Source organism: Oncorhynchus mykiss, chromosome 8 (assembly GCF_057628025.1).
Source record: "Oncorhynchus mykiss isolate SJ-2025 chromosome 8, ASM5762802v1, whole genome shotgun sequence".
NCBI lineage: Eukaryota > Metazoa > Chordata > Actinopteri > Salmoniformes > Salmonidae > Oncorhynchus > Oncorhynchus mykiss.
Genome location: NC_143029.1, coordinates 38085010 through 38110485, shown reverse-complemented (window position 1 = coordinate 38110485; position 25476 = coordinate 38085010). Strand labels below are relative to the sequence as shown.

The window sequence follows — 25476 nt, the reverse complement described above, 5'->3', positions numbered from 1 at the left end:
CCTACTATATGTTGTGATAATTGCATTATTTGCTCTATAACCCATTTGTTTATATGCCACAGTGATATACAATAAGGCAGAGACAACAAAAAGACAAAAGTCACACACAATAAATTCAACCACACATATGTTCGTTTCATCACAAAACCAGAGAGCAATATCAGTCCGGTGAAGACCACCAAGCAAATATTGCATATTGCATGACCCACAGCATGGTCAAGCAAGTACATTTTCACAAATTAATTAAGAGTGAGAAGCAAAAATGTTTTGAGTCAGTAAGTATTCAACCCCGTTGTTATGGCAAGCCTAAATTTGCTTAACACATAATCACATAATAAGTTGCATGGACTAACTCTGTTTGCAATAATAGTGTTTAAAAATATTTTTTAATGACTACCTTATCTCTGTACCCCACACATACACTGCACGACTGATGTCCCTCAGTCGTGCAGTGAATTTCAAACACAGATTCAACAACAAAGGGAGATTTTCCATTGCCTAGCAAAGAAAGGCACCTATTGGTAGATGGGTAAGAAGAAAAAAAGACAGACATTGATTATCCCTTTGAGCATGGTGAAGTTATTAATTACACTTTAGATGATGTATCAATACACCCAGTCACTACAAAGATACAGGGGTCCTTCCTGAGGCCAAAAGTGACTTAAAAAAGTTAGAGTTCAATGGCTGTGATAGGAGGAAACTGAAGATGGATCAAACAACACTGTAGTTACTCCACAATACCAACCTAATTGACAGAGTGAAAAGAAGGAAGCCTGTACAGATTAAAAATATTCCAAAACATGCATCCTGTTTGAAACATGACAATTAAGTAATACTGCAAAAAATAGAAAGTGTTATGTTTGGGGCAAATACAACACAATACATTACTGAGTACCACTCTCCATATTTTCAATCATAGTGGTGGCTGCATCATGGTATGTGTGTGCTTGTAATCATTAAGGACTGGGGAGGTTCTCAGGATAAAAAATAAACAGAATGGCGCTAAGCACAGACAAAATCCTAGAGGAAAACCTGGTTCAGTCTGATTTCCACCAGACACTGGGAGATGAATTCACATTTTAGCAGGACAATAACCTAAAACACAAGGCCAAATATACACTGGAGTTGTTTACCAAGACAACATTGAGTGTTCCTGAGTGGCCTAGTTACAGTTTTGGCTTAGATTTGTCATGTACTGTCATGTTGTCTTGTTTCTGTCCTTTCCCTTCACCCTGTCTCCCTCTGCTGGTCGTTGTTAGGTTACCTTTTCTCCCCCTCTTTCCCCCAGCTGTGCCTTGTCTCCTCCTAACTACCTCGTCACCCCTTTTCCCACCTGTTCCCTTTTTCCCTCTGATTAGTCCTCTATATCTCTCTCTGTTTCTGCTCCTGTCTTTGTCGGATTCTTGTTTGTGTTGTTCATGCCTGAACCAGACTATCGTCATGTTTGCTGCAACCTTGTCCTGTCCTGTCGGAACCTGCCGGTCCATCTGAGCCTACGTTTTGTTTTGTTATTAAAGAAGCTCTGTTTACGTTAATTCGCTTTTGGGTCCTCATTCACGCACCGTAACAGAAGAATCCGACCAAGAATGGACCCAGCGACTTCGGATCCTCTCCACTCAGCCGTCGAGATCCAGGGAGCGATGCTAGGCAGACACAAGCAGGAATTGTCTGCTGCTCGACATGCCGTTGAGACCCTGGCCACCCAAGTCTCCAACCTCACAGAACAGGTTCACCATCTCCGCCTCGATCCACCGGCCACTTCCAGGGCTTTCGAATCTCCGGAGCCCAGAATCAATAACCCGCCGTGTTACTCTGGGGAGCCCACTGAATGCCGCTCGTTCCTCACCCAGTGTGATATTGTGTTTTCTCTCCAGCCCAACACTTACTCCAGGAGCACTGCTCGTGTCGCCTACGTCATATCTCTCCTTACTGGACGGGTTCGTGAGTGGGGCACGGCAATCTGGGAGGCAAGGGCTGAGTGTACTAACCAGTATCAGGACTTTAAGGAGGAGATGATACGGGTTTTTGATCGATCTGTTTTTGGGGAGGAGGCTTCCAGGGCCCTGTCTTCCCTATGTCAGGGTAATCGATCCATAACAGACTACTCTATTGAGTTTCGCACTCTTGCTGCCTCCAGTGGCTGGAACGAGCCGGCTTTGCTCGCTCGTTTTCTGGAGGGTCTCCGCGCAGAGGTAAAGGATGAGATTCTCTCCCGGGAGGTTCCTTCCAGCGTGGATTCCTTGATTGAACTCGCTATTCGCATTGAGCGACGGGTTGATCTTCGTCACCGAGCTCGCGTTCTCCGTTGCCCCCCTCTCCGCATCACTACCATCTTCCTCTGCCGGCTCGGGTGCTGAGCCTATGCAGCTGGGAGGTATCCGCATCTCGACTAAGGAGAGGGAACGGAGAATCACCAACCGCCTCTGTCTCTATTGCGGTTCTGCTGGTCATTTTGTCACTTCATGTCCAGTAAAAGCCAGAGCTCATCAGTAAGCGGAGGGCTACTGGTGAGCGCTACTACTCCTGTCTCTCCTTCAAGATCCTGCACTACCTTGTCGGTCCATCTACGCTGGACCGGTTCGTCAGCTTCCTGCAGTGCCTTAATAGACTCTGGGGCGGAGGGCTGTTTTATGGACGAGACCTGGGCTCGGGAACATGACATTCCTCTCAGACAGTTAAGGGAGTCCACGGCCTTGTTCGCCCTGGATGGTAGTCCTCTCCCCAGGATTCAGCGTGAGACGCTACCTTTAACCCTCACTGTTTCTGGTAATCATAGCGAAACCATTTCTTTTTTAATTTTTCGTTCACCTTTTACACCTGTTGTTTTGGGCCATCCCTGGCTAGTTTGTCATAATCCTTCCATTAATTGGTCTAGTAATTCTATCCTCTCCTGGAACGTCTCTTGTCATGTGAAATGTTTAATGTCTGCTATCCCTCCTGTTTCCTCTGTCTCTTCTTCACAGGAGGAGCCTGGTGATTTGACAGGGGTGCCGGAGGAATATCACGATCTGCGCACGGTGTTCAGTCGGTCCAGGGCCACCTCTCTTCCTCCACACCGGTCGTATGATTGTAGTATTGATCTCCTTCCGGGAACCACTCCCCCCCGGGGTAGACTATACTCTCTGTCGGCTCCCGAACGTAAGGCTCTCGAAGATTATTTGTCTGTAGCTCTTGCCGCCGGTACCATAGTCCCCTCCTCCTCTCCCGCCGGAGCGGGGTTTTTTTTTGTTAAGAAGAAGGACGGGTCCCTGCGCCCCTGCATAGATTATCGAGGGCTGAATGACATAACAGTGAAGAATCGTTATCCGCTTCCTCTTATGTCTTCAGCCTTCGAGATCCTGCAGGGAGCCAGGTTTTTCACTAAGTTGGACCTTCGTAACGCTTACCATCTCGTGCGCATCAGGGAGGGGGACGAGTGGAAGACGGCGTTTAACACTCCGTTAGGGCACTTTGAATACCGGGTTCTTCCTTTCGGCCTCGCTAACGCTCCAGCTGTCTTTCAGGCATTAGTCAATGATGTACTGAGAGACATGCTGAACATCTTTGTTTTCGTTTACCTTGACGATATCCTGATTTTTTCACCGTCACTCCAGATTCATGTTCAGCACGTTCGACGTGTCCTCCAGCGCCTTTTAGAGAATTGTCTTTTTGTGAAGGCTGAGAAGTGCTCTTTTCATGCCTCCTCCGTCACATTTCTCGGTTCTGTTATTTCCGCTGAAGGCATTAAGATGGATCCCGCTAAGGTCCAAGCTGTCATTGATTGGCCCGTCCCTAAGTCACGCGTCGAGTTGCAGCGCTTTCTCGGCTTCGCGAACTTCTATCGTCGTTTCATCCGTAATTTCGGTCAGGTGGCAGCCCCTCTCACAGCCCTCACTTCTGTCAAGACGTGCTTTAAGTGGTCCGTTTCCGCCCAGGGAGCTTTTGATCTCCTCAAGAATCGTTTTACTTCCGCACCTATCCTTGTTACACCTGACGTCTCTAGACAGTTCATTGTCGAGGTTGACGCGTCAGAGGTGGGCGTGGGAGCCATTCTTTCTCAGCGCTCCTTCTCTGACGACAAGGTCCACCCTTGCGCGTATTTTTCTCATCGCCTGTCGCCGTCGGAACGTAACTATGATGTGGGAAACCGCGAACTGCTCGCCATCCGCTTAGCCCTAGGCGAATGGCGACAGTGGTTGGAGGGGGCGACCGTTCCTTTTGTCGTTCGGACTGACCATAGGAACCTTGAGTACATCCGTTCTGCCAAACGACTTAACCTTTCTGATCTCCCCATCCCGGATCCGGGTTCGTGAATACAGACTCAAGCTCATTACCATAACGCAACGTTAACTATTCATGAAAATCGCAAATGAAATGAAATAAATATGCTAGCTCTCAAGCTTAGCCTTTTGTTAACAACACTGTCATCTCAGATTTTCAAAATATGCTTCTCAACCATTGCAAAACAAGCATTTGTGTAACAGTATTGATGGCTAACGTAGCATTTAGCATTAACATTCAGCTGGCAACATTTACACAAAAAAACAGAAAAGCATTCAAAAAAATCATTTACCTTTGAAGAACTTCAGATGTTTTCAATGAGGAGACTCTCAGATAGCAAATGTTCAGTTTTTCCTGAAAGATTATTTGTTTAGGACAAATCGCTCCGTTTTCTGCGTCACGTTTAGCTATGAAAAAAACCCTGTATCCAGGATTGTGTAAATCTATCAGCAAGCTCATTAGCATAACACAACGTTAACTATTTATGAAAATCGCAAATGAAATGAAATAAATATGCCATCTCTCAAGCTTAGCCTTTTGTAAACAACACTGTCATCTCAGATTTTCAAAATATGCTTCTCAACCATAGGAAAACAATAATTTGTGTAAAAGTAGCTAGCTAGAGTTAGCATTTCGCGTTAGCATTTAGCGTTAGCATTAGCGTTAGCATCCAGCACGCAACATTAACAAAAACATAAAAGCCTTCAAATAAAATAATTTACCTTTGAAGAACTTCTGATGTTTTCAATGAGGATACTCTCAGTTAGATAGCAGATGCTCAGTTTTTCCAAAAAGATTCCTTGTGTATTAGAAATAGCTCCGTTTTATACATCACATTTGGCCACCAAAAAAAATCCATAAATTCAGTCCTCAAAACGCAAACTTTTTTCCAAATTAACTCCATAATATCGACTGAAAACATGGCAAACGTTGTTTAGAATCAATCATCAAGGTGTTTTTCACATATCTCTTCATTGATACATCGTTCTTGGACACATGCTTTCTCCCCTGAATCAAATGGTAAAGTGGAAGCAGCTGGCAATTGCGCACCGAATTCGACGCAGGACACCAGGCGGACACCTGGGAAATGTAGTCTCTTATGGTCAATCTTCCAATGATATGCCTACAAATACGTCACAATGCTGCTAAGACCTTGGGCGAACGACAGAAAGTGTAGGCTCATTCGTTGCGCAATCACAGCCATATAAGGAGAGAATGGAAAACAGAGCTTCAGAAATTCTGCTAATTCCTGGGTGATGCATCATCTTGGTTTCGCCTGTAGAATGAGTTCTGGGGCACTTACAGACAAAATCTTTGCAGATTCTGAAACTTCAGAGTGTTTTCTTTCCAAAACTGTCAAGAATATGCATAGTCGAGCATCTTTTCGTGACAAAATATTGCGCTTAAAACGGGAACGTTTTTTATCCAAAAATGAAATAGCGCCCCTAGAGCTCTAACAGGTTAATGCGCGTCAGGCGCGCTGGGCGCTGTTTTTCGCTCGTTTCGAGTTCGTGATTTCTTATCGTCCGGGCTCTAAGAACACCAAGCCTGATGCTTTATCTCGTCTCTTCAGTTCTTCAGTAGCCTCCACTGACCCCGAGGGGATTCTCCCTGAGGGGCGTGTTGTCGGGTTGACTGTCTGGGGAATTGAGAGGCAGGTAAAGCAAGCACTCACTCAAACTCCGTCGCCGCGCGCTTGTCCCAGGAACCTTCTTTTCGTTCCCGTTCCTACTCGTCTGGCCGTTCTTCAGTGGGCTCACTCTGCCAAGTTAGCCGGCCACCCTGGCGTTCGGGGTACGCTTGCTTCCATTCGCCAGCGCTTTTGGTGGCCCACCCGGGAGCATGACACGCGTCGCTTCGTGGCTGCTTGTTCGGTCTGCGCGCAGACTAAGTCCGGTAACTCTCCTCCTGCCGGCCGTCTCAGGCCGCTTCCCATTCCCTCTCGACCGTGGTCTCACATCGCCTTAGATTTTGTCACCGGACTGCCTTCGTCAGCGGGGAAGACTGTTATTCTTACGGTTGTCGACAGGTTCTCTAAGGCGGCTCATTTTATTCCCCTTGCTAAGCTTCCTTCTGCTAAGGAGACGGCACAAATCATCATCGAGAATGTTTTCAGAATTCATGGCCTTCCGTCAGACGTCGTTTCGGACAGAGGTCCGCAATTCACGTCTCAATTTTGGAGGGAGTTTTGCCGTTTGATTGGGGCTTCCGTCAGTCTCTCTTCCGGCTTTCACCCCCAGTCTAACGGTCAAGCAGAACGGGCCAATCAGACTATTGGTCGCATCTTACGCAGTCTTTCTTTTCGCAACCCTGCGTCTTGGTCAGAACAGCTCCCCTGGGCAGAATACGCCCACAACTCGCTTCCTTCGTCTGCGACCGGGCTATCTCCTTTTCAGAGTAGCCTCGGGTACCAGCCTCCGCTGTTCTCATCTCAGTTCGCCGAGTCCAGCGTCCCCTCCGCTCAGGCTTTTGTCCAACGTTGCGAGCGCACCTGGAAGAGGGTCAGGTCTGCACTTTGCCGTTATAGGGCGCAGACTGTGAGGGCTGCTAATAAGCGTAGAACTAAGAGTCCTAGATATTGTCGCGGTCAGAGTTTGGCTCTCCACTCAGAACCTTCCCCTTAAGACCACTTCTCGAAAGTTGACCCCGCGGTTCATTGGTCCGTTCCGTATTTCTCGGATCATTAATCCTGTCGCAGTTCGACTTCTTCTTCCGCGATATCTTCGTCGCGTCCACCCGGTCTTCCATGTCTCCTGTGTCAAGCCCGTTCTTCGCGCCCCCGCTCGTCTTCCCCCCCCCCCCCCCCATCCTTGTCGAGGGCGCACCCATCTACATGGTCCGTAGGATTTTGGACATGCGTCCTCGGGGCCGTGGTCATCAGTACCTAGTTGATTGGGAGGGGTACGGTCCTGAGGAGAGGAGTTGGGTTCCCTCTCGGGACGTGCTGGACCGTGCGCTGATCGATGATTTCCTCCGTTGCCGCCAGGTTTCCTCCTCGAGTGCGCCAGGAGGCGCTCGGTGAGTGGGGGGGTACTGTCATGTACTGTCATGTTGTCTTGTTTCTGTCCTTTCCCTTCACCCTGTCTCCCTCTGCTGGTCGTTGTTAGGTTACCTTTTCTCCCCCTCTTTCCCCCAGCTGTGCCTTGTCTCCTCCTAACTACCTCGTCACCCCTTTTCCCACCTGTTCCCTTTTTCCCTCTGATTAGTCCTCTATATCTCTCTCTGTTTCTGCTCCTGTCTTTGTCGGATTCTTGTTTGTGTTGTTCATGCCTGAACCAGACTATCGTCATGTTTGCTGCAACCTTGTCCTGTCCTGTCGGAACCTGCCGGTCCATCTGAGCCTACGTTTTGTTTTGTTATTAAAGAAGCTCTGTTTACGTTAATTCGCTTTTGGGTCCTCATTCACGCACCGTAACAAGATTGGCATGAAAATCTATGGCAAGACTTGAAAATGGCTTTCTAGCTATTATTAACAACCAACTTGACAGAGCTTGAAGGATATTTAAAAGAAGAATGTGCAAATATTGTACAATTCAGGTGTGCAAAGCTCTTAGAGACTTACCCAGAAAGACTCACAGCTGTTATTGCTGCCAAAGGTGCTTCTACAAATTATTGACGCAGGGGTGTGAAGACTTACAGTATGTAAATTATATATTTGTGTATTTCAATTTCAATAAATGTTAAACATTTCTAAAAACATGTTTTCATGTTGTCATTATGGGGTATTGTGTGTTGATGGGTGAGAAAAATATATTTAATCCATTTTGAATTCAGGCTATAACACAACAAAATGTGGAATATGTCAAGGGGTATGAATAATTTCTGAAGGCACTTTATATGTAAAAGCTTTTAAGATACACCACATGGCCAAAAGTATGCGGAGACCTGCTCGTCTCATTCCAAAATAATGGACATTAATGTGGAGTTGGTCCCCCCTCTTTTGGGAAGGCTTTCCACTACATTAGTGAGGTCGGGTACTGATGTTGGGCGATTAGGCCTGGCTCGCAGTCAGCGTTCCAATTCATCCCAAAGGTGTTCGATGTGGTTGAGGTTAGGGCTCTGTGCAGGCCAGTCAAATTCTTCCACAGCAATCACGACAAACCATTTCTGTATGGACCTCACTTTGTGCATTGGGGCATTGTCATGCTGAAACAGGAAAGGGCTTTCCCCAAACTGTTGCCACGAAGTTGGAAGCACAGAAATGTCTAGAATGTCATTGTATGATGTAGTTTTAAGATTTCCCTTCCCTGGAACTAAGGGGCCTACCTTGAACCATGAAAAACAGCCCCACACCATTATTCCTCCTCACCAAACTTTACAGTTGGCACTATGCATTGGGGCAGGTAGCGTTCTCCTGGCATCCACCAAACCCAAATTCATCCGTCGGACTGCCAGATGGTGAAGCCTGATTCATCACTCCAGAGAACGCGTTTCCACAGCTCCAGAGTCCAATGCTCCAGAGTCCAACGGTGGTGAGATTTACACCACTCCAGCCAATGCTTAGCATTGCGTATGGTGATCTTAGGCTTGTGTGCGGGTGCTCAGCATTGGAAACTAATTTCATGAAGCTCCCATGGGCAGTTTGGAACTCGGTAAGGAGTATTGCAACCGAGGACAGATTATTTTTACACGCTACGCGGTTCTGCACTCAGCGGTCCCATTCTATGAGCTTGTGTTGCCTACCACTTCGCGGCTGAGCCGTTGTTGTTCCTAGACATTTCCACTTCACAATAACAGCACTTACAATTGACCCGGGCAGCTCTAGCAGGGCAGAAATGTGATGAACTGACTTGTTGGAAAGATGGCATCCTATGACGGTGCCACATTGAAAGTAACTGAGTTCTTCAGTAAGGCCATTCTACTGCCAATGTTTTCCTATAAAGATTACATGGCTATGTGTTCGATTTTATACACCTGTCAGCAACGGGTGTGGCTGAAATAGCCAAAATCATTAATTTGAAGGGGTGACCACATACTTTTGTGTCTATAGTGTACTTCTCGCTAACACTTGTTAGGGGTTCAAGCAGCGAAGCTGGTGAAACGCTTTTGTATTTCTTCTCGCACATTATTATTATTAATAGCATTATAACAATTCTGCCACTTTGGTGAAAGAATAATTAAATACCCATCAGATAATGAGACCTAGAAGGATGCTTTGGCCACACCCTCCCATGAACTTGATATCTATTGACCAAGGTCTCTCAACACAATATTTTCAGACATGGATTAGTACTGTAACAAAACTTGGGAAACATGTTGTTAACACTGTTAAGAGTCAACATATGCTAGCACATTCGGATCGACCACACAGTGGTGCTATAAGCGGCACATGTTTATCTCTCTTGATCTGTTTGTCTCCAAATTATGAAATTTGGCACACATGCTCAGGGATATGACTATGCTATGGTTCATTTTAGACGCATGGTGGAAGGACAAAACCATTTATGCAAGCTCATTGGCTCATAGAGGCCATATCGTTTGAGCTAGAGGCCCGGAACATGTGTTTAAAGATATGGGTTCATAGATGATAAATATAAAATGATGTGCCAATTGGTCCAGTGGTTCGGGAGAAGATGGCGTTTAAAGTAATCAACATCATTGAAAATGGTCAAAATTACCTAATCGATCTGTTCTATGTTGAGTTCTGATATTAGGCAAGTGTGGTAAGGATAACAGAAGTAGCTCATCCTAAGGCAATGTGTCCAATATGTCCTGATGTTAGCTCGATTGGGCCAAAACTTGAACCCTGGCATTACTGCTCACAGCTATATTGTTTGATCCCATTTCCAAATCTCCACAGGCTAGGGATAGTTTAGTGAAGTATCAGCAGATAATTCTGACTTGTTACATTGGACAGCAGAGGTTAAGCAAAAGTTTTTTAGGGTGAAGAGAAGAAACTTTTGCAGTTTGATTGCATAGTTCTATCTGCTTAATCGACCATGTACGATTCTGTGAAAGCTGCTTCGACATATGTTCCCTCTCTGCAGTTAACTCCACACCAGATGGCCTCAGTGCCTCACACAGCAAGAAAGCAAACACTAATTGGAGTTTAATCAAGACTGCAGTCTAGTCTAATTCAGTTCACAATCAAATCACTTTAGATCAGCTCGAAAGAGTGCAGCAGTCAGAGAAAAGCTGACTCAATGCGGTAAGTATATTGCACTTATTTTTTACTTTAATTACCTTTGCTGGTGGATGTTCTTGATTGTACTTGTGTGGGAAGTATAGTTTAATTATGTGCATCATTAATCAGATAAAAATGTGTTCATGGAAGTGTCATTAACTGCTGGCGTTAATGACCATAATGCGTTGATGACCATAATGATCATCATTGATCATTTGCTGTGTAAATCTAATTTATACTGAAGAGTTTTAATGTCAACAAGTGTTTTTTATTTTGATTGTTATGTTATTTGCATCGGGTTTCATTTGGCACGTAAAGAGTAATTACTCTCTATGAGTGGCTGTATGGCACTCAACATGAATCATTGCATGTGTTGCTGAAGGTGTAGAGAAAGATGCAGAGATACAAAGGAATAGGGAAAGGTATAGCAAGACTGTAAGAACGTGTGAGAGAGATGCTTGAGTGATTGGGAGACAGGGGCTATGGAGAAAAAGAGAAATGGACTGTCCAATTTACAAAAAGAGATGGAGAGAAAGAGAGAAAGAAAGTGTAGGAGCGAAATGGGGAGAGTTGCACAAGATGGAATTTCTCAGCCAGCGAACCAAGCTTGAACTCTTGGAAAAATAGGTGCCATCTAGAACTTAAAAGGGTTCTTCAACTGTCCCCATGTGGGAACCCTTTGAACCCTTTTTTATTCCAGGTGAAACCCTATTGGGTTTCATGCAGAACCCTTTCCCCAGAGGGTTCTACATGGAACCCAAAAGATTTCTACCTGGAATCAAAAAGGATTCTACTTGGAACCAAAAAGAGTTATCCTATGGGGACAGCCGAGGAACCATGTTGGAACCCTTTTTTCTAAGAGTGTATAAGAGATGCTGTTTCATCTTAGGAGAAACACCCATTCACGCAAACAAACACACATAAAGGCTTTGATAATCTGTTCACCATTAGTGAGCATACAATAGCATTATCTGCAGTCTCTGTACAGCACCTTATCCTGTAGTGCCAGACCTGATCTCTCAAGTCATAGATAAAACAAATTATTGAAAGAAACACTAGTGAATTATGTAAGATGTCATCATCTCTGAAAGTGAGGGTGTGTGTGTTGGTGTGATGTGATGTGAGGTCGCAACGATCCTCTGCTCTTCAATAATGCAACTCTCAGGGTTGAGCTTGGGCTTTAGGCCTACATGCTCAGTGGAGTGCTGAATACAGGATGGGAAACCTTGAGTAGACTACTTCCCCTTTCCCCTCCCCTGTCCAGGAAATACAGTACTTAGTGCTGAGCGTTTAGTGCTTTTTGAGGTCAATTCAGTTTGGGTTTAATTCTTTTTTTTTTAAATCACGATTTCGGTTTTTGATTCAAATGAAGGAAAAAGGAAAAAGGTTTTTGATTAAAAAAAATTAACATTAAATGCACTATGCATTATGTGGGTTGAATGTCCCACAGAATAAAACAAATAAAACAGTGACTGCCCATTACAGATGATCACTTATTAACCATCATTTATTCACATTACTTTATTTTAATAAAATATTTCAGTAATTGTGTATATTACATTTGTTTTATTTGAGGACTTGATTGTTTCATTCCCAGTCACCATCTCTGTCGAGCTGCTGCCTATGCTGTCTGGCAAAAATCACTATTTTGTAGTTCTTCAAAGTAAATAAGGCATACTTTTATGACTGCTTAATACCAACTATCAATCACTTAAATCATGCCTTTTCAAGTAGAGATACACCGTGAAGCAAAAGCTGCTCTACATAGCACCTCACGATCGTGCATTCTTCTCTCTTACATGGCAGTCATAAAAGACACACTGACGGACAAGTAGATGCGCAATGGATTATGGTCATTGTAGTTAATTACTACATCCCACAGGTCAGACTGGATCTGATTTATCTCTCGAGAAACTGTGCGATTTGCACATTGAGCTCACAGAAAAAAAATTTACGAAATGGAATTCAAATAATGGAACCAAATTTGGTCAATTAGTTGCTTAGAAATACGAAAAATAAGTGGAATTTCAGTTAACCGCTCAGCACTAACAGCATTAAATATTACATCACTTCCCCTGAAAATGACCTATAGCTATTCCTCCAACTGGAGTGAGGTGTTATCAAAGGGATGAAGCATAGGCCATGATCAGGCTGACCCAACTGTTTTTATTCAACACAATACATAAGTATATGATCATTTATTTTACATGGCTTTTGATGGGTTTGAAACTTGAAAAGGACATCAAATGAAGTAGGTGTTAAGTTTGAAAGGATCTTCCTAGCAGATGTTAAGTATAAACTCTCAGAGAGAATACTATAAGGAGCTCTTAATTATAGATACTTTATACCTCAAAGCTGCTCTCTGTGATTGAGACAGAGAGTGCTGTAGCTACATAATTTATCTGAGCCTAGATGTTTTCATCATCTGTGTATATGGCAATAGTTAGGAGGAATCATGTGATATGGCTAGGACCGCACTATTCCGCTCACCCTTCTAGTCGCCCTGGTTTCACAGCAGATCATGGGATTAACATCTCATTTTTAATTGAGCTCTTAGCCCCTCTTAAAAACTGTTATGTTTTGGTAACACTGGTGCTCCCAACTTAAAAAAGTGCGGATCACAACATACAATTCAGGGGCACATTGGGCCTATATGAATTCTAGCTATTTTTGAAGCACATACTAGGTTACTACATTATATAAAATTACTACCTATTGAGAAGCATTACATTGAATATTCTACACGGCCTCTTTAAGAGTGTCAAGTTAGGGTGTGGGGTGGGGGGGGGGGGGGGGGGGGATTTTCACTTTATAAGTTACACATATTTGTTTTTGAGGAAAACAACTAAATTGGATATTAAGATTAAGATCACTTAATCTTGAAACTAGGGGGCACTATTTTTATTTTTGGAAAAATAATGTTCCCAAAGTAAATAATTTCTCAGGACCAGATGCTAGAATATGCATATAATGGACAGCTTAGGATAGAAAACACTCTAAAGTTTCCAAAACTGTCAAAATATTGTGAGTATAACAGAACTGATGATGAGGAATGAGGATGAGGAAGTGACTTATGTTTTGAAACCGTTGTGTTCCTATGCTCCCCTATTGGCCACTGAAAAGGATATCAACCAGATTCCTTTTTCTAGGTATTCCCTAAGGTGTCTACAGCATTTTGACGTAGTTTCACGCCTTTATGTTGAAGAATGAGCGTAAACGACTACATTGCGTAAGTAGCCAGCTGAGGGCTCTCAGAGTGATTCTTGCGTAAAAGACAGAGGTAGTCATTTTTCCTCTGGCTCCTACTGAAAAGCCAATTGTCCCGGTTGATATATTATCGAAGAGATATTTGAAAAACACCTTGTGGATTGATTATAAAAAACATTTGCCATGTTTCTGTCGATATTATGGATATAATTTGTATTTTTTTTGGCGTTGTCGTGACCGCTATTTCCGGTGGATTTTCTGAACATAACGTGACAAACAAACGGAGGTGCTTTGGGTATAAAAATCATCTTTATGGAACAAAAGGAACATGTGCTGTCTAACTGGGAGTCTCGTCAGTGAAAACATCCGAAGATCATCAAAGGTAAACGGTTAATTTGATTGCTTTTCTGACTTTCGTGACCAAGCTTCCTGCTGCTAGCTGGACATAATGCTATGCTAGGCTATCGATAAACTTACACAGCCAGCTTTGGCTGTAAAGCATAATTAAAAAATCTGAGATGACAGGGTGATTAATTGATTTCATTATATTTCACTTGTGATTTCATGAATATGAATATTTTCTAGTAATATTTTTTGACCGTTGCGCTATGCTAATTAGTGTAGTTGATGACAATTCTCCCGGATCCGTGATGGGTAGTTCCAAGAGGTTTTTAACTGATCAATTGCACACAAGGTCCAACTGAAATTTGACTTTTAAACGCACACACCAGTAGTAATCCACTTTTTTGAGCTGAAAGACGATAGCCAGAGCTTACTGATGATGTTGCACAACGATTTAAGTCATTATTTTAGTCAAAGTAATATGTATTTGGGCTTGAAGTGATAAATCCACTTCGTGCAAATCTTTGCCAGTCTTTTCCTATGATATACAAATTATTTTCAGCCTACATTTCATTTCAGGGCTTTATTTTAATGTTACTACCGACCAGCATGACATTGTTTATTAATCAGAAACAGTTGCAGGGTTATTCCTCTTTGCGACTGAGATGAGCCAAACAGGCTTGTGTCCACTTGAGCCATGGAGCAAATAAAAACACCTACCCCTTTTTTATCATAAAATTATCATAATCCATTGGATTTGTACTTAAAAAAAAAAAAATCTAGTCTGTATTAAAAATGCTGTATATTGCGTTATTTTTGGGGCTGGTTATGAGACCTACATAAGCATGTAAAACACCACAAAACCTATCACACAAGGCAAAACATTCCATAACACCATAGCCAACTTGTCAACAGTATGTTTATGTTAAATGTACGTGATAGGCCTATCTGGCTTATATGATTCTGATGGTCATAATGCTTCTTGACAACAACAAAGGATTTAAGAAACACACTTTCAAACGAAAGGAAACTTCTTGGCAGGGGAAAAAACACATTTGACTACTGTAAATGTGGGTGTCATAACCAGCCATAAAATCACGCAATGTATGTCTCAACAAGTGTAAAGTGCATCATGACAGTGTAATGACAGGTTATTGCATGTTAGGACCTCTGTTATGACATATTATGACATGGTTATGACCATGTCATAAAGTGTTATGACGCAAGCTGTCAAGTAAAGTGTTACCACAAAGTCATTGTAGCCATTTCACTTCCGCTGTGAGATGAGCAGGGGCTGGGGCTGGTTTGGCTTTGCTGTGCCGTAGCCAAAGCCTGCCAGCAGCCTACCTACCAAAGGTTGCACTGTGTCCATTAAAACGTTTTTTAAAAAACACATCACCGATCTTTCAACAGTTATCCATATTACCGGAGCTTCATCTTATTCTTTCTAACTCTTCCTATGGTGGAATCGCAAGTTACATTTATGGAAGATGCCAACACATTGGGTCCTTTAACCGAACCCCTCCGAAAGACACACATACAAAACAGTACACATATACAGCTACACTGGGTGCCAGGGGATGTTCTAAGTCCACAACAATACTTAACCCTTGTGTTGTCTTAAGGGTCAAAAATGACCCGCCACTATGTTTAACAGCAGAGAAAATCCCCTAAATGATATTTTCTCAACTTGAAATTTGATACATTTTCCTAGAGTGACCCCAACATTAGAAAAAGTGAAACATCGCCTTTGTTCATATTTCCATGAAAGCTGTACACCACCAGGGTACAAAGATTGTCTTAGGGTCATTTTTGACCCGGCAGTTATTCAATAATTTACACACCACAAAAACACACACACACACACACACACACACATTCACACATACACAAACACACACACTGAGAAATTAAGATTATGTGTGCTACTGATTGAACTCAGCCAGCAGCTCCTGATGAGGAAGATCACCATGGTTGGCACAGTTAGAAAGAACAAGCCTGAGCTCCCCCCTGCACTCCTCGCAATTAGGGGCAGAGAGGCCTTCTCATCAGTTTGCCTTCACCCCAACCATCACTCTAGTTTCTTACCTCCCAAAGAGGAACAAGAATGTGGTCCTCCTGAGCACACTGCACAAAATGGCTGAGAACAGTGATCGTGAGGACAGGAAGCCAGACATCATCCTGGACTACAACCACAACAAAGGAGACGTGGACAACCTGGACAAGGTGATTGGAACTTACAGCTGCAGGAGGATGACCTCAGTTCATCACGCAGACAGGAATAAAGCTTTTTTCGAGAAGAAGATTATCGACTCATGGTGTGATTGTGATAACATACAGAAACTCAAGTCCTTCTGTTCACCCAACCTAGAATACATCACAATCACATGCCAAGGGAATTATCTATGATTTTAGTCACGTCCGTGTACAGTAAGGGAAAAAAGTATTTGATCCCCTGCTGATTTTGTACATTTGCCCACTGACAAAGAAATGATCAGTCTATAATTTTAATGGTAGGTTTATTTGAACAGTTTGATTTGCATTTGAATGAGGGAAATAAGTATTTGACCCCTCTGCAAAACATGACTTAGTACTTGGTGGCAAAACCCTTGTTGGTAATCACAGAGGTCAGACGTTTCTTGTAGTTGGCCACCAGGTTGGCACACATCTCAGGAGGGATTTGTGACTATAGCTCAGCCTTCAACACTATAGTACCCTCCAAGCTCATCATTAAGTTTGGGGCCCTGGGTCTGAACACCGCCCTGTGCAACTGTATCCTTGACTTCCCGACAGGCCGCCCCCAGGTGGGGAAGGTAGAGACAACACTTCCACTTCGCTGATCATCAACAGAGGGCACCCACAAGGGTGCATGCTCAGCCCCCTCCTGTACTCCCTGTTCACCATGACTGCGTGGCCACGTACACCTCCAACTCAACCCTGCACCTTAGAGTGACAATAGTCACTTGAATAATGTTTACATACTGCTTTACTCATCTCAAATGTATATACTGTATTCTATTCTACTGTATTTTAGTCAATGCCACTCCGACATTGCTCGTCCTAATATTTATATATTTCTTAATTCCATTATTTTACTTTAAAATGTGTGTATTGTTAGATACTACTGCACTGTTGGAGCTAGGAACACAAGCATTTCGCTACTCCCGCAATAACATCTGCTAAATATGTGTCATGTGACCAATAAAATTAGCTAAGAATGAGTTTGTCCAAGCAAGGTTGAAAAGCACTTCGATGTGAAATAATGTGATCGTGTTGGTGTATGTGATTGATTCTACATACCCTAATGACATAAAATGAACAGGGCTACTCACAGTTCCTGGAGAGGAAACATTTCAAGCTCCTTGTAGTTGCCCTTGTTAGCGGAATGTTCCCACTAAAAGCCAACTGTTCCATGCCCAAAAATACAGTAGTGTCGATGAGCTGCTTGAGAACATCCCTGTTTCTTCTTACCTTCTCGTTGTGTTGCGCAGTTTGAATACACAGACTTCCACAACATGATTGATGCAGATTTTTCCCAGATGTTGAATCTGATGTGGGAAATGAAATGGGTTATTCAACAAAAAATCCAATACTTTCTGGTGGAGAAAACTGCACTCTAATAGCTAGCTAGTGACTAAAGTTAGAAAGGCACATTTTCTTTTTAAAGTCACTAGCTTACTCGGGTAACGATGTGCGCTGAGAGTCGGGAAGCAAGTTCAGGGAGTGAATGTTTTAATAAATAAATTAAACATAACACAAAACAAGACACACAAACAACGCACAGACAGGAAACAGAAACAATGACGCCTGGGAAAGGAACCAAAGGGAGTGACATATATAGGGCAGGTAATCAAGGAAGTGATGGAGTTCAGGTGAGTGATGACATGCAGGTGCTTGTAACGATGGTGACAGGTGTGCGCCATAACGAGCAGCCTGGTGACCTAGAGGCCGGATAGGGAGCACACGTGACAGCACCCACTCCCCGACGCGCGTCTCCAGCCGCAGGACACCGACCAAAATGACGAACCCGGGAATCAGGAGCGGACCTGGTATAGACAGATGTGTGCCTTTCCAAATCATGTCCAATCGATTTACCACAGGCGGATTCCAATGAAGTTGTGGAAACATTTCAAAGGTGATCAATGGAAACTGGATGCATCTAAGATCAATTTTGTGTCTCATTGCAAAGGGTCTGAATACTTCTTTACATAAGGTATTTCTGTTTATAATTTTTTATAAATTAGCGACAATTTCTAAAACCCTGTTTTCGCTTTGTCATTATGGGGTGTTGTATGCAGATTGATGATACTTTTTTAAACATTTGATTGATTTTAGAACAAGGCTGTAACGTAACAAAATGTGGAAAAGTTGAAGGTGTCTGAATACTTTCTGAATGTACTGTATACCCTGCCCATTCCCCTTCCCCGTATCCCAATATCCCAATAAGTGAGATACCTACATGCCAACCATAGATCGCACTAGTATGTGGACACCTACTCGTCAAACATCTCATTCCAAAATGATGGGTATTAATATGGAGTTGGTCCGCCCTTTGCTGCTATAACAATCTCCACTCTTCTAGGATGACTTTCTACTAGATGTTGGAACATTGCTGTGAGGACTTGCTTCCATTCAGCCACAAGTGCATTAGTGAGGCCGGGCACTGATGTTGGTTGATTAGGTCTGGCTCGCAGTCGGTGTTCCAATTCATCCCAAAGGCGTTCAATGGGGTTGAGGGCAAGGTTCTTTGCAGGCCAGTCAAGTTCTTCCACACAGATCTCGACAAACCACGCTTTGTGCACGGGGGCATTGTCATGCTGAATCAAGCTGTTTCCACAAAGTTGGAAGCACATGGGCCTTGCCCTAACAATGAAAAACAGTGCCAGACCATTATTCCTCCTCCCTCAAACTTTACTGTTGGCACTATGCATTCGGGAAGGTAACATTGTCCTGGCATCCGCAAAACCCAGATTAATCTGTCAGAATGCCAGATGGTGATCCCGTTTCCACTGCTCCAGAGTCCAATGGTGGCAAGCTTTAAACCACTCCAGCCGACGCTTGGTATTGCACATGGTGATCTTAGGTTTATGTGCGGCTGCTCGGCCATGGGAACCCATATCTTGAAATTGCTGACGAACAGTTCTTGTGCTGACGTTGCTTCCAGAGGCAGTGTGGAACTCATTAGTGAGGATTGCAGCTGAGGAAAGGCGATTTTTCAGCACTCTGCAGTCCCGTTCTGTGAGCTCGTGTGGCCTACCACTTTGAGGCTGAGTCATTGTTGCTCCTAGACGTTTCCCCTTAGCAGCACTTACAGTAGCAGCACTTACAGTTGACCGGGGCAGCTCTAGAAGGGAAGACATTTTATCAACAGGTGTGGCTGAAATAACCAAATGCACTAATTTGAAGGTGTGTCCACATGTAATGTATATCGTGTTCCCTACAGTTTGTAGAAAAGGTCAGAAGCTCTGAACTATCTTTTCAGACCCCAGTCCTACCTACCTACCAACCTACCTAAACACAACCCCTCTGCTCTTTTAGTATTTCTCCAATAGGTTTCCTCAAGGTGAAGGCCTCCACTTCTACTGTATGTCAAAGATATGTCGAACAAAAACACTATAGTAAATACTACAGTGTGTCTGAAAAAACACTACGTTGATTACTATAGTATATTCTACAGTTTTCTTTAACTACAATATTTATTCTATAGTTAACTGTAAATATTCACTGTGGGGTTTTAGTCCAGTAAAGTCCACCAAAACACTACAGGTAATAGTATAACATTTAAGTACTGTATACTATAGTATTTTTTTCATGTGGGTGCACACACACGCACACACACACCCAAGGGCTTGTTTCTTGTCTGTATTACAGTGGCAGGTGGAACCCCAGGTTTAAGTAAAGGGGCAGGCCTGGTGGATAACTGCTCTGAGTAAAAACAGCCCACTGTGCTGTCAGCAACCAGGAGCAGAAAGGATCAGCAAGGGCTGGATGAGCTTCAAACAGCATTTCCCATCACACATCCAGCACTGACATAGACAAATTTAGTTCAACGTTACAACAGACAAGACTGACAGAGAACAATTTAATTCCCTCAGCTCTGTCTTGCTGTTGTACCCTTGACAGGATTTAGCTAGGCTATCTCTCACTATATGGATCCTTACCCCATTCCACCCTAATTTTTTTTTAAACAGAACTTACATAAGGTGATAACACAGGGGGAAAGGCTGCTGATTGGCTAATCAACTGTGGACAGTCATTTTAAGCAGTAAGGCCCGCGGGGGTGTGGGATATGGCCAAAATACCACGGCTAAGGGCTGTTCTTATGCAAGACGCAATGCAGAGTGCCTCGACACAGCCCTTAGCCAAGGTAGACTGGCCATATATCACAAACCCCCGAGTGGCGCAGCGATCTAAGGCACTGCATCTCAGTGCTAGAGGTATCACTGCAGACCCTGGTTTGATCCTTGGCTGTATCACAACCTGCCGTGATCGGGAGTCTCATAGGGCAGCCCAGCATCGTCCGGGTTAGGGGAGGTTTTGTCTGGGGTAAAATAAGAATTTGTTCTTAACTGGCTTGCCTAGTTAAATGAAGGTTAAATAAAAATGTAATAAATAAAAGAAACCTGAGGTTCCTCATTGCTATTATAAACTGCTTACCAACATAATTAGAGCAGTACAACAACAAAAAACAGTCTGATGTACCACGCTGTCAGCAAATCAGCTTTTGGGGCTCGAACCAACCAGTGTATAATAGAGATTAGATCACTGAGATGTATAGCGTTTGCATGCTGTGGTGCAACTTCTGTTGTGTTTATTAGAGATGACTCAGCAGCACAACTTGGGTTTATCTTGAAGAAATCCAATTAAGGTTTTCTGACAATTTCAGTTATTCATGTTGCCGGTGGTGTTGCTTTGGTGTTGGGTTGAAAATGTTTCTCTTGCTTAGTAAAACAAGTAATTAGATATTCTATGGCCCAGTAAGAGAAGGCTGGTGGGCTTTTTTAAATTGCCTGTTGTGGTGAATGATTGACATTAAATACTTTTCAACCGGTCAGTCAAATGATTTTCTTGTAAACTGCGGATGTTGTGGTTGAATCATTATAGCCTGTGGTTGTGCAGCCTGTCACACTGTCACATAGTTTTGGGCTGAATCCTTAATTAGTCTTTCTCGCCCCTCAGACGTTCCGATGGCCGATTGCCAGTAGAGTGGATGAAAATGAGATGCTGGAAGTTCAAGTGTTCAACTACAGCAAAGTCTTCACCAACAGGTCAGTTACCTACAATACACTCAAACACAATACTGTAACATAAGTACTACAATATTCTCTCGTGGAGAGACTACATAAACATAAATAGTACCGTAGATCTGTCATGATACAATGGGATGCAGTGAGAGAATGAGCAGCGAAAGTTTCGGTGCTTTGGACAAATCACGATTTCACAGGTATTAGCATCTTTCGAATTTCGGAAAGTGAGGGGACATTTGGCCATAACTTGCAAAGAGAGAGGGCGGAGGTCCTATTTTTTGTCTCTAAACACATATGGACCCAGAACCGAGATTACTGCTACTACTAACAAAACTCAAACCAACAAATACCTGAATCTCAGCATGCTCAATACACACTCCAAACACGGGTCAGAGGAATAATAATACGCACAACCCTGCCACACACCACCATACTAAACAGGGTCTAACTAACAGTTGGAACACTGAGGGAAGGTCACCATAACCCTTCCATCACTTTCCTCCTGCCATCCTCAGACGAACATAATGCACACAATAATCTAGCTAAAGGCACTTCAGATAGGCAATCAGCTCCTAACGCTTCTTGACTATGAGGTGATAGAGTGATTCAATTGTATGTGGGATTGGCTGCGGGCCGCAGTGCAGCATCTGAATGGGCTTCCAATAGAGTGGAGCGAGGCAGTAATGAAATTCTATTAGCGCCGTATGCTAATGGATGCATCTGTCGCACCTGAGCTCAACCACTCAGACGCTAAGGCCAAGACTTTAAGGATGAAGTAAAAACACAGGTACAGTATATACAGTAGATGCTATATCTTGGTCTATCTCTATGATTAGAGATGATATTCCACTCAAAGTAGGCTCTGTATGCGTGTGCATATGAATCAAATCAAAATCAAATCAAATTTATTTGTCACATACACATGGTTAGCAGATGTTAATGCGAGTGTAGCAAAATGCTTGTGCTTCTAGTTCCGACAATGCAGTAATAACCAACAAGTAATCTAACTAACAATTCCAAAACTACTACCTTATACACACAAGTGTAAGGGGATGAAGAATATGTACAAAAAGATATATGAATGAGTGATGGTACAGAGCGGCATAGGCAAGATACAGTAGATGGTATTGAGTATAGTATATACATATGAGATGAGTATGTAAACAAAGTGGTATAGTTAAAGTGGCTAGTGATACATGTATTACGTAAAGATGCAGTAGATGATATAGAGTACAGTATATACGTATACATATGAGATGAATAATGTAGGGTATGTAAACATTATATTAGGTAGCATTGTTTAAAGTGGCTAGTGATATATTTTACATCATTTCCCATCAATTCCCATTATTAAAGTGGCTGGAGTTGAGTCAGTGTGTTGGCAGCAGCCACTCAATGTTAGTGGTGGCTGTTTAACAGTCTGATGGCCTTGAGATAGAAGCAGTCTCTCGGTCCCAGCTTTGATGCACCTGTACTGACCTCGCCTTCTGGATGATAGCGGGGTGAATAGGCAGTGGCTCGGATAGTTGTTGTCCTTGATTATCTTTATGGCCTTCCTGTGACATCGGGTGGTGTAGGTGTGATAGATGAGATACATGAAGAAATAACAAAAATAAGCACGGACTCATTTGATTCCAATTATACAAATGAATCGACAGACCACATTTGTTTTAGGCACGGTTGACATTCTTATTACAGATACATCATCACTAACTTTGGAGGCTGTCTATTTATTTTTGTAAATATAAAAAAATTATCCCCCTTTTTCTCCCCAATTTCGATCTTGTCTCATCGCTGCAACTCCCCAACGAGCTCGGGAGAGGCAAGGTGGAGTCACGATTCCTCCAAAAACATGCCCCCCCTAACCGTGCTCCTTAACACTCGCCAGCTTAACCCGGAAGCCATCCGCACCAATGTGTTGGATTAAACACTGGTCAACCGGCAACCCGGGGTCAGCCTTCAGGCACCATGCCCGTCACAAGGAATCGCTATCAATCAAATTTCAAATTACAAATGTATTTATAAAACCCTTCTGACATCAGCTGGTCACAATGTGCTGTACAGAAACCCAGCCTAAAACACCAAACAGCAAGCAATGCAGGTATAGAAGCACGGTGGCTAGGAAAAACTCCCTAGAAAGGTCGGAACCTAGCAAGGAACCTAGAGAGGAACCAGGCTGTGATGGGTGGCCAGTCCTCTTCTGGCTGTGTCGGGTGGAGGTGATAACAGAACATGGTCAAGATGTCTCTAGAGAAATGAAAACAGCAGGTCTGGGACAAGGTAGCACATTTGGTGAACAGGCCGTAGGCTAAACAGTTGAAACTGGAGCAGCAGCACAACCAGGTGGACTGAAAAGTGCATCAAAGCTGGGCCCGAGAGACTGAAAAACAGCTTCTATCTCAGGGGCATCGGATTGTTAAATAGCCATCACCAACATTGAGTGGCTGCTGCCAACATACTGACTCAAATCTCTAGCCACTTTAATAATAACACATGTAACGTAATAAATGTATCACTAGTCACTTGAAACAATGCCACTTTAGCATTTCGCTACACTCGCATTAACATCTGCTAACCGTGTGTATGTGACAAATAACATTTGATTTGATTTGACAGGGGACAGAAATGAGTCATCAGGCCAGGTAGTCCTGAGGCATGGTCCAAGAGCTCAGGTCCTCTGAGAGAAAGAGAGAGAGAAAGAGAGAGAAACAGAGAGAAAATTAGAGAGAGCATTCTTAAATTCACACAGGACACCGGATAAGACAGGAGAAACACTCCAGATATAACAGACTGACCTTAGCCCCCGGACACAAAAACTACTGCAGCATAAATACTGGAGGCTGAGACAGGAAGGGTCGGGCGACACTGTGGCCGGGGGCCTCCGACGATACCCCCGGACATGGCCAAACTGGCAGGATATAACCCCACCCACTTTGCCAAAGCACAGCCTCCACACCACTAGAGGGATATCTTCAACCACCAACTTACCATCCTGAGACAAGGCCGGGGGGGCACCAACCCAGACAGGAAGATCACGTCAGTGAGTCAACCCACTCAAGTGACGCACCCCTCCTAGGGACGGCATGGAAGAGCACCAGTAAGCCAGGGATTCAACTGCCGTAGTAGATATTGATGCAGAGAATCCCAGTGGAGAGAGGGGAACCGGCCAGGCAGAGACAGCAAGGGCGCTTCATTGCTCCAGTGCCTTTCAGTTCACCTTCACACTCCTGGGCCAGACTACACTCAATCACAGGACCTACTGAAGAGATGAGACTTCAATAAAGACAAAGGTCGAGAGTCTGCGTCACTCACATGGATAGGCAGACCATTCCATAAAAATTGAGCTCTATAGGAAACAACCCTGCCTCCAGCTGTTTGCTTAGACATTCTAGGGTCGGTAAGGAGGCTTGCGTCTTGTGACCATAGTGTACATGTAGATATGTACGGCAGGACCAAAATCGGAAAGATAGATAAGAGCAAGTCCATGTAATGCTTTGTAGGTTAGCAGTAAAACCAAAAGCAGAACTAAGGTCTAGGAGCACTAGGACAGATGCAGAGCCTCGGTCTGACGCCATTAAAAGGTAATTTACCACCTTCACAAGTGCAGTCCCAGTGCTATGATGGGGTCTAAAACCAGACTGAAGCGTTTCGTATACATTGTTTTTCTTCAGGAAGGCAGTGATCTGCTGCGCAACAGCTTTTTCAAAAAACGTTGAGAGGAATGGGAGATTCGATATAGGCCGATAGGTTTTGATATTTTCTGGGTCAAGGTTTTGCTTTTTTAAAAATTTTATTACTGCCACTTTTAGTGAGTTTGGTACATATCCAGTGGATAGGGAAACGTTTATGTTCAACATAGGAGGGTCAAGAACAGGAAGTAGCTTGAAGGTTTAGAGGCCATGACTATTTTCATCAATGTGTCGAGATATAGTATTAAAAAATGTGAGTGTCTCCCTTGATCCTAGTTCCTGGCAATGTTGTGCAGACTCAGGACACCTGGGCTTTAGAGAAATAGGCAGATTTAAAGATGAGTCCGAAATTTTCTTTCTAATGATCATGATCTTTTCGTCAAAGAAGTTCAGGAATTTATCGCTGCTGAAGTGAAAGCCGTCTTCTCTTGGGGAATGTTGCTTTTTAGTTAACTTTGCGACAGTATCAAAAATACATTTTTGACTGTTCTTATTTTCCTCAATTAAGTTGGCAAAATAGGATGATTGAGCAGCAGTGAGGGCTCTACGATACTGCACGGTACAGTCTTTCCATGCTAGTCGGAAGACTTCCAGTTTGGTGTAGCGC

General features: G+C 43.5%; 1 protein-coding gene across 6 annotated transcripts in view; it reads left to right on the top strand.

Moving 5' to 3' along the window:
• The window catches only part of LOC110530908 (otoferlin), a 165143-nt gene that overhangs the window by 25307 nt on the left and 114360 nt on the right, over nucleotides 1-25476 (top strand). For all 6 annotated transcript variants that reach the window (XM_090243387.1, XM_090243390.1, XM_036985434.2 and 3 more), the window contains exon 3: nucleotides 21113-21201. In XM_090243387.1, the coding sequence (XP_090099513.1) occupies nucleotides 21113-21201 (89 nt within the window). The remainder of the gene's footprint in view (nucleotides 1-21112; nucleotides 21202-25476) is intronic.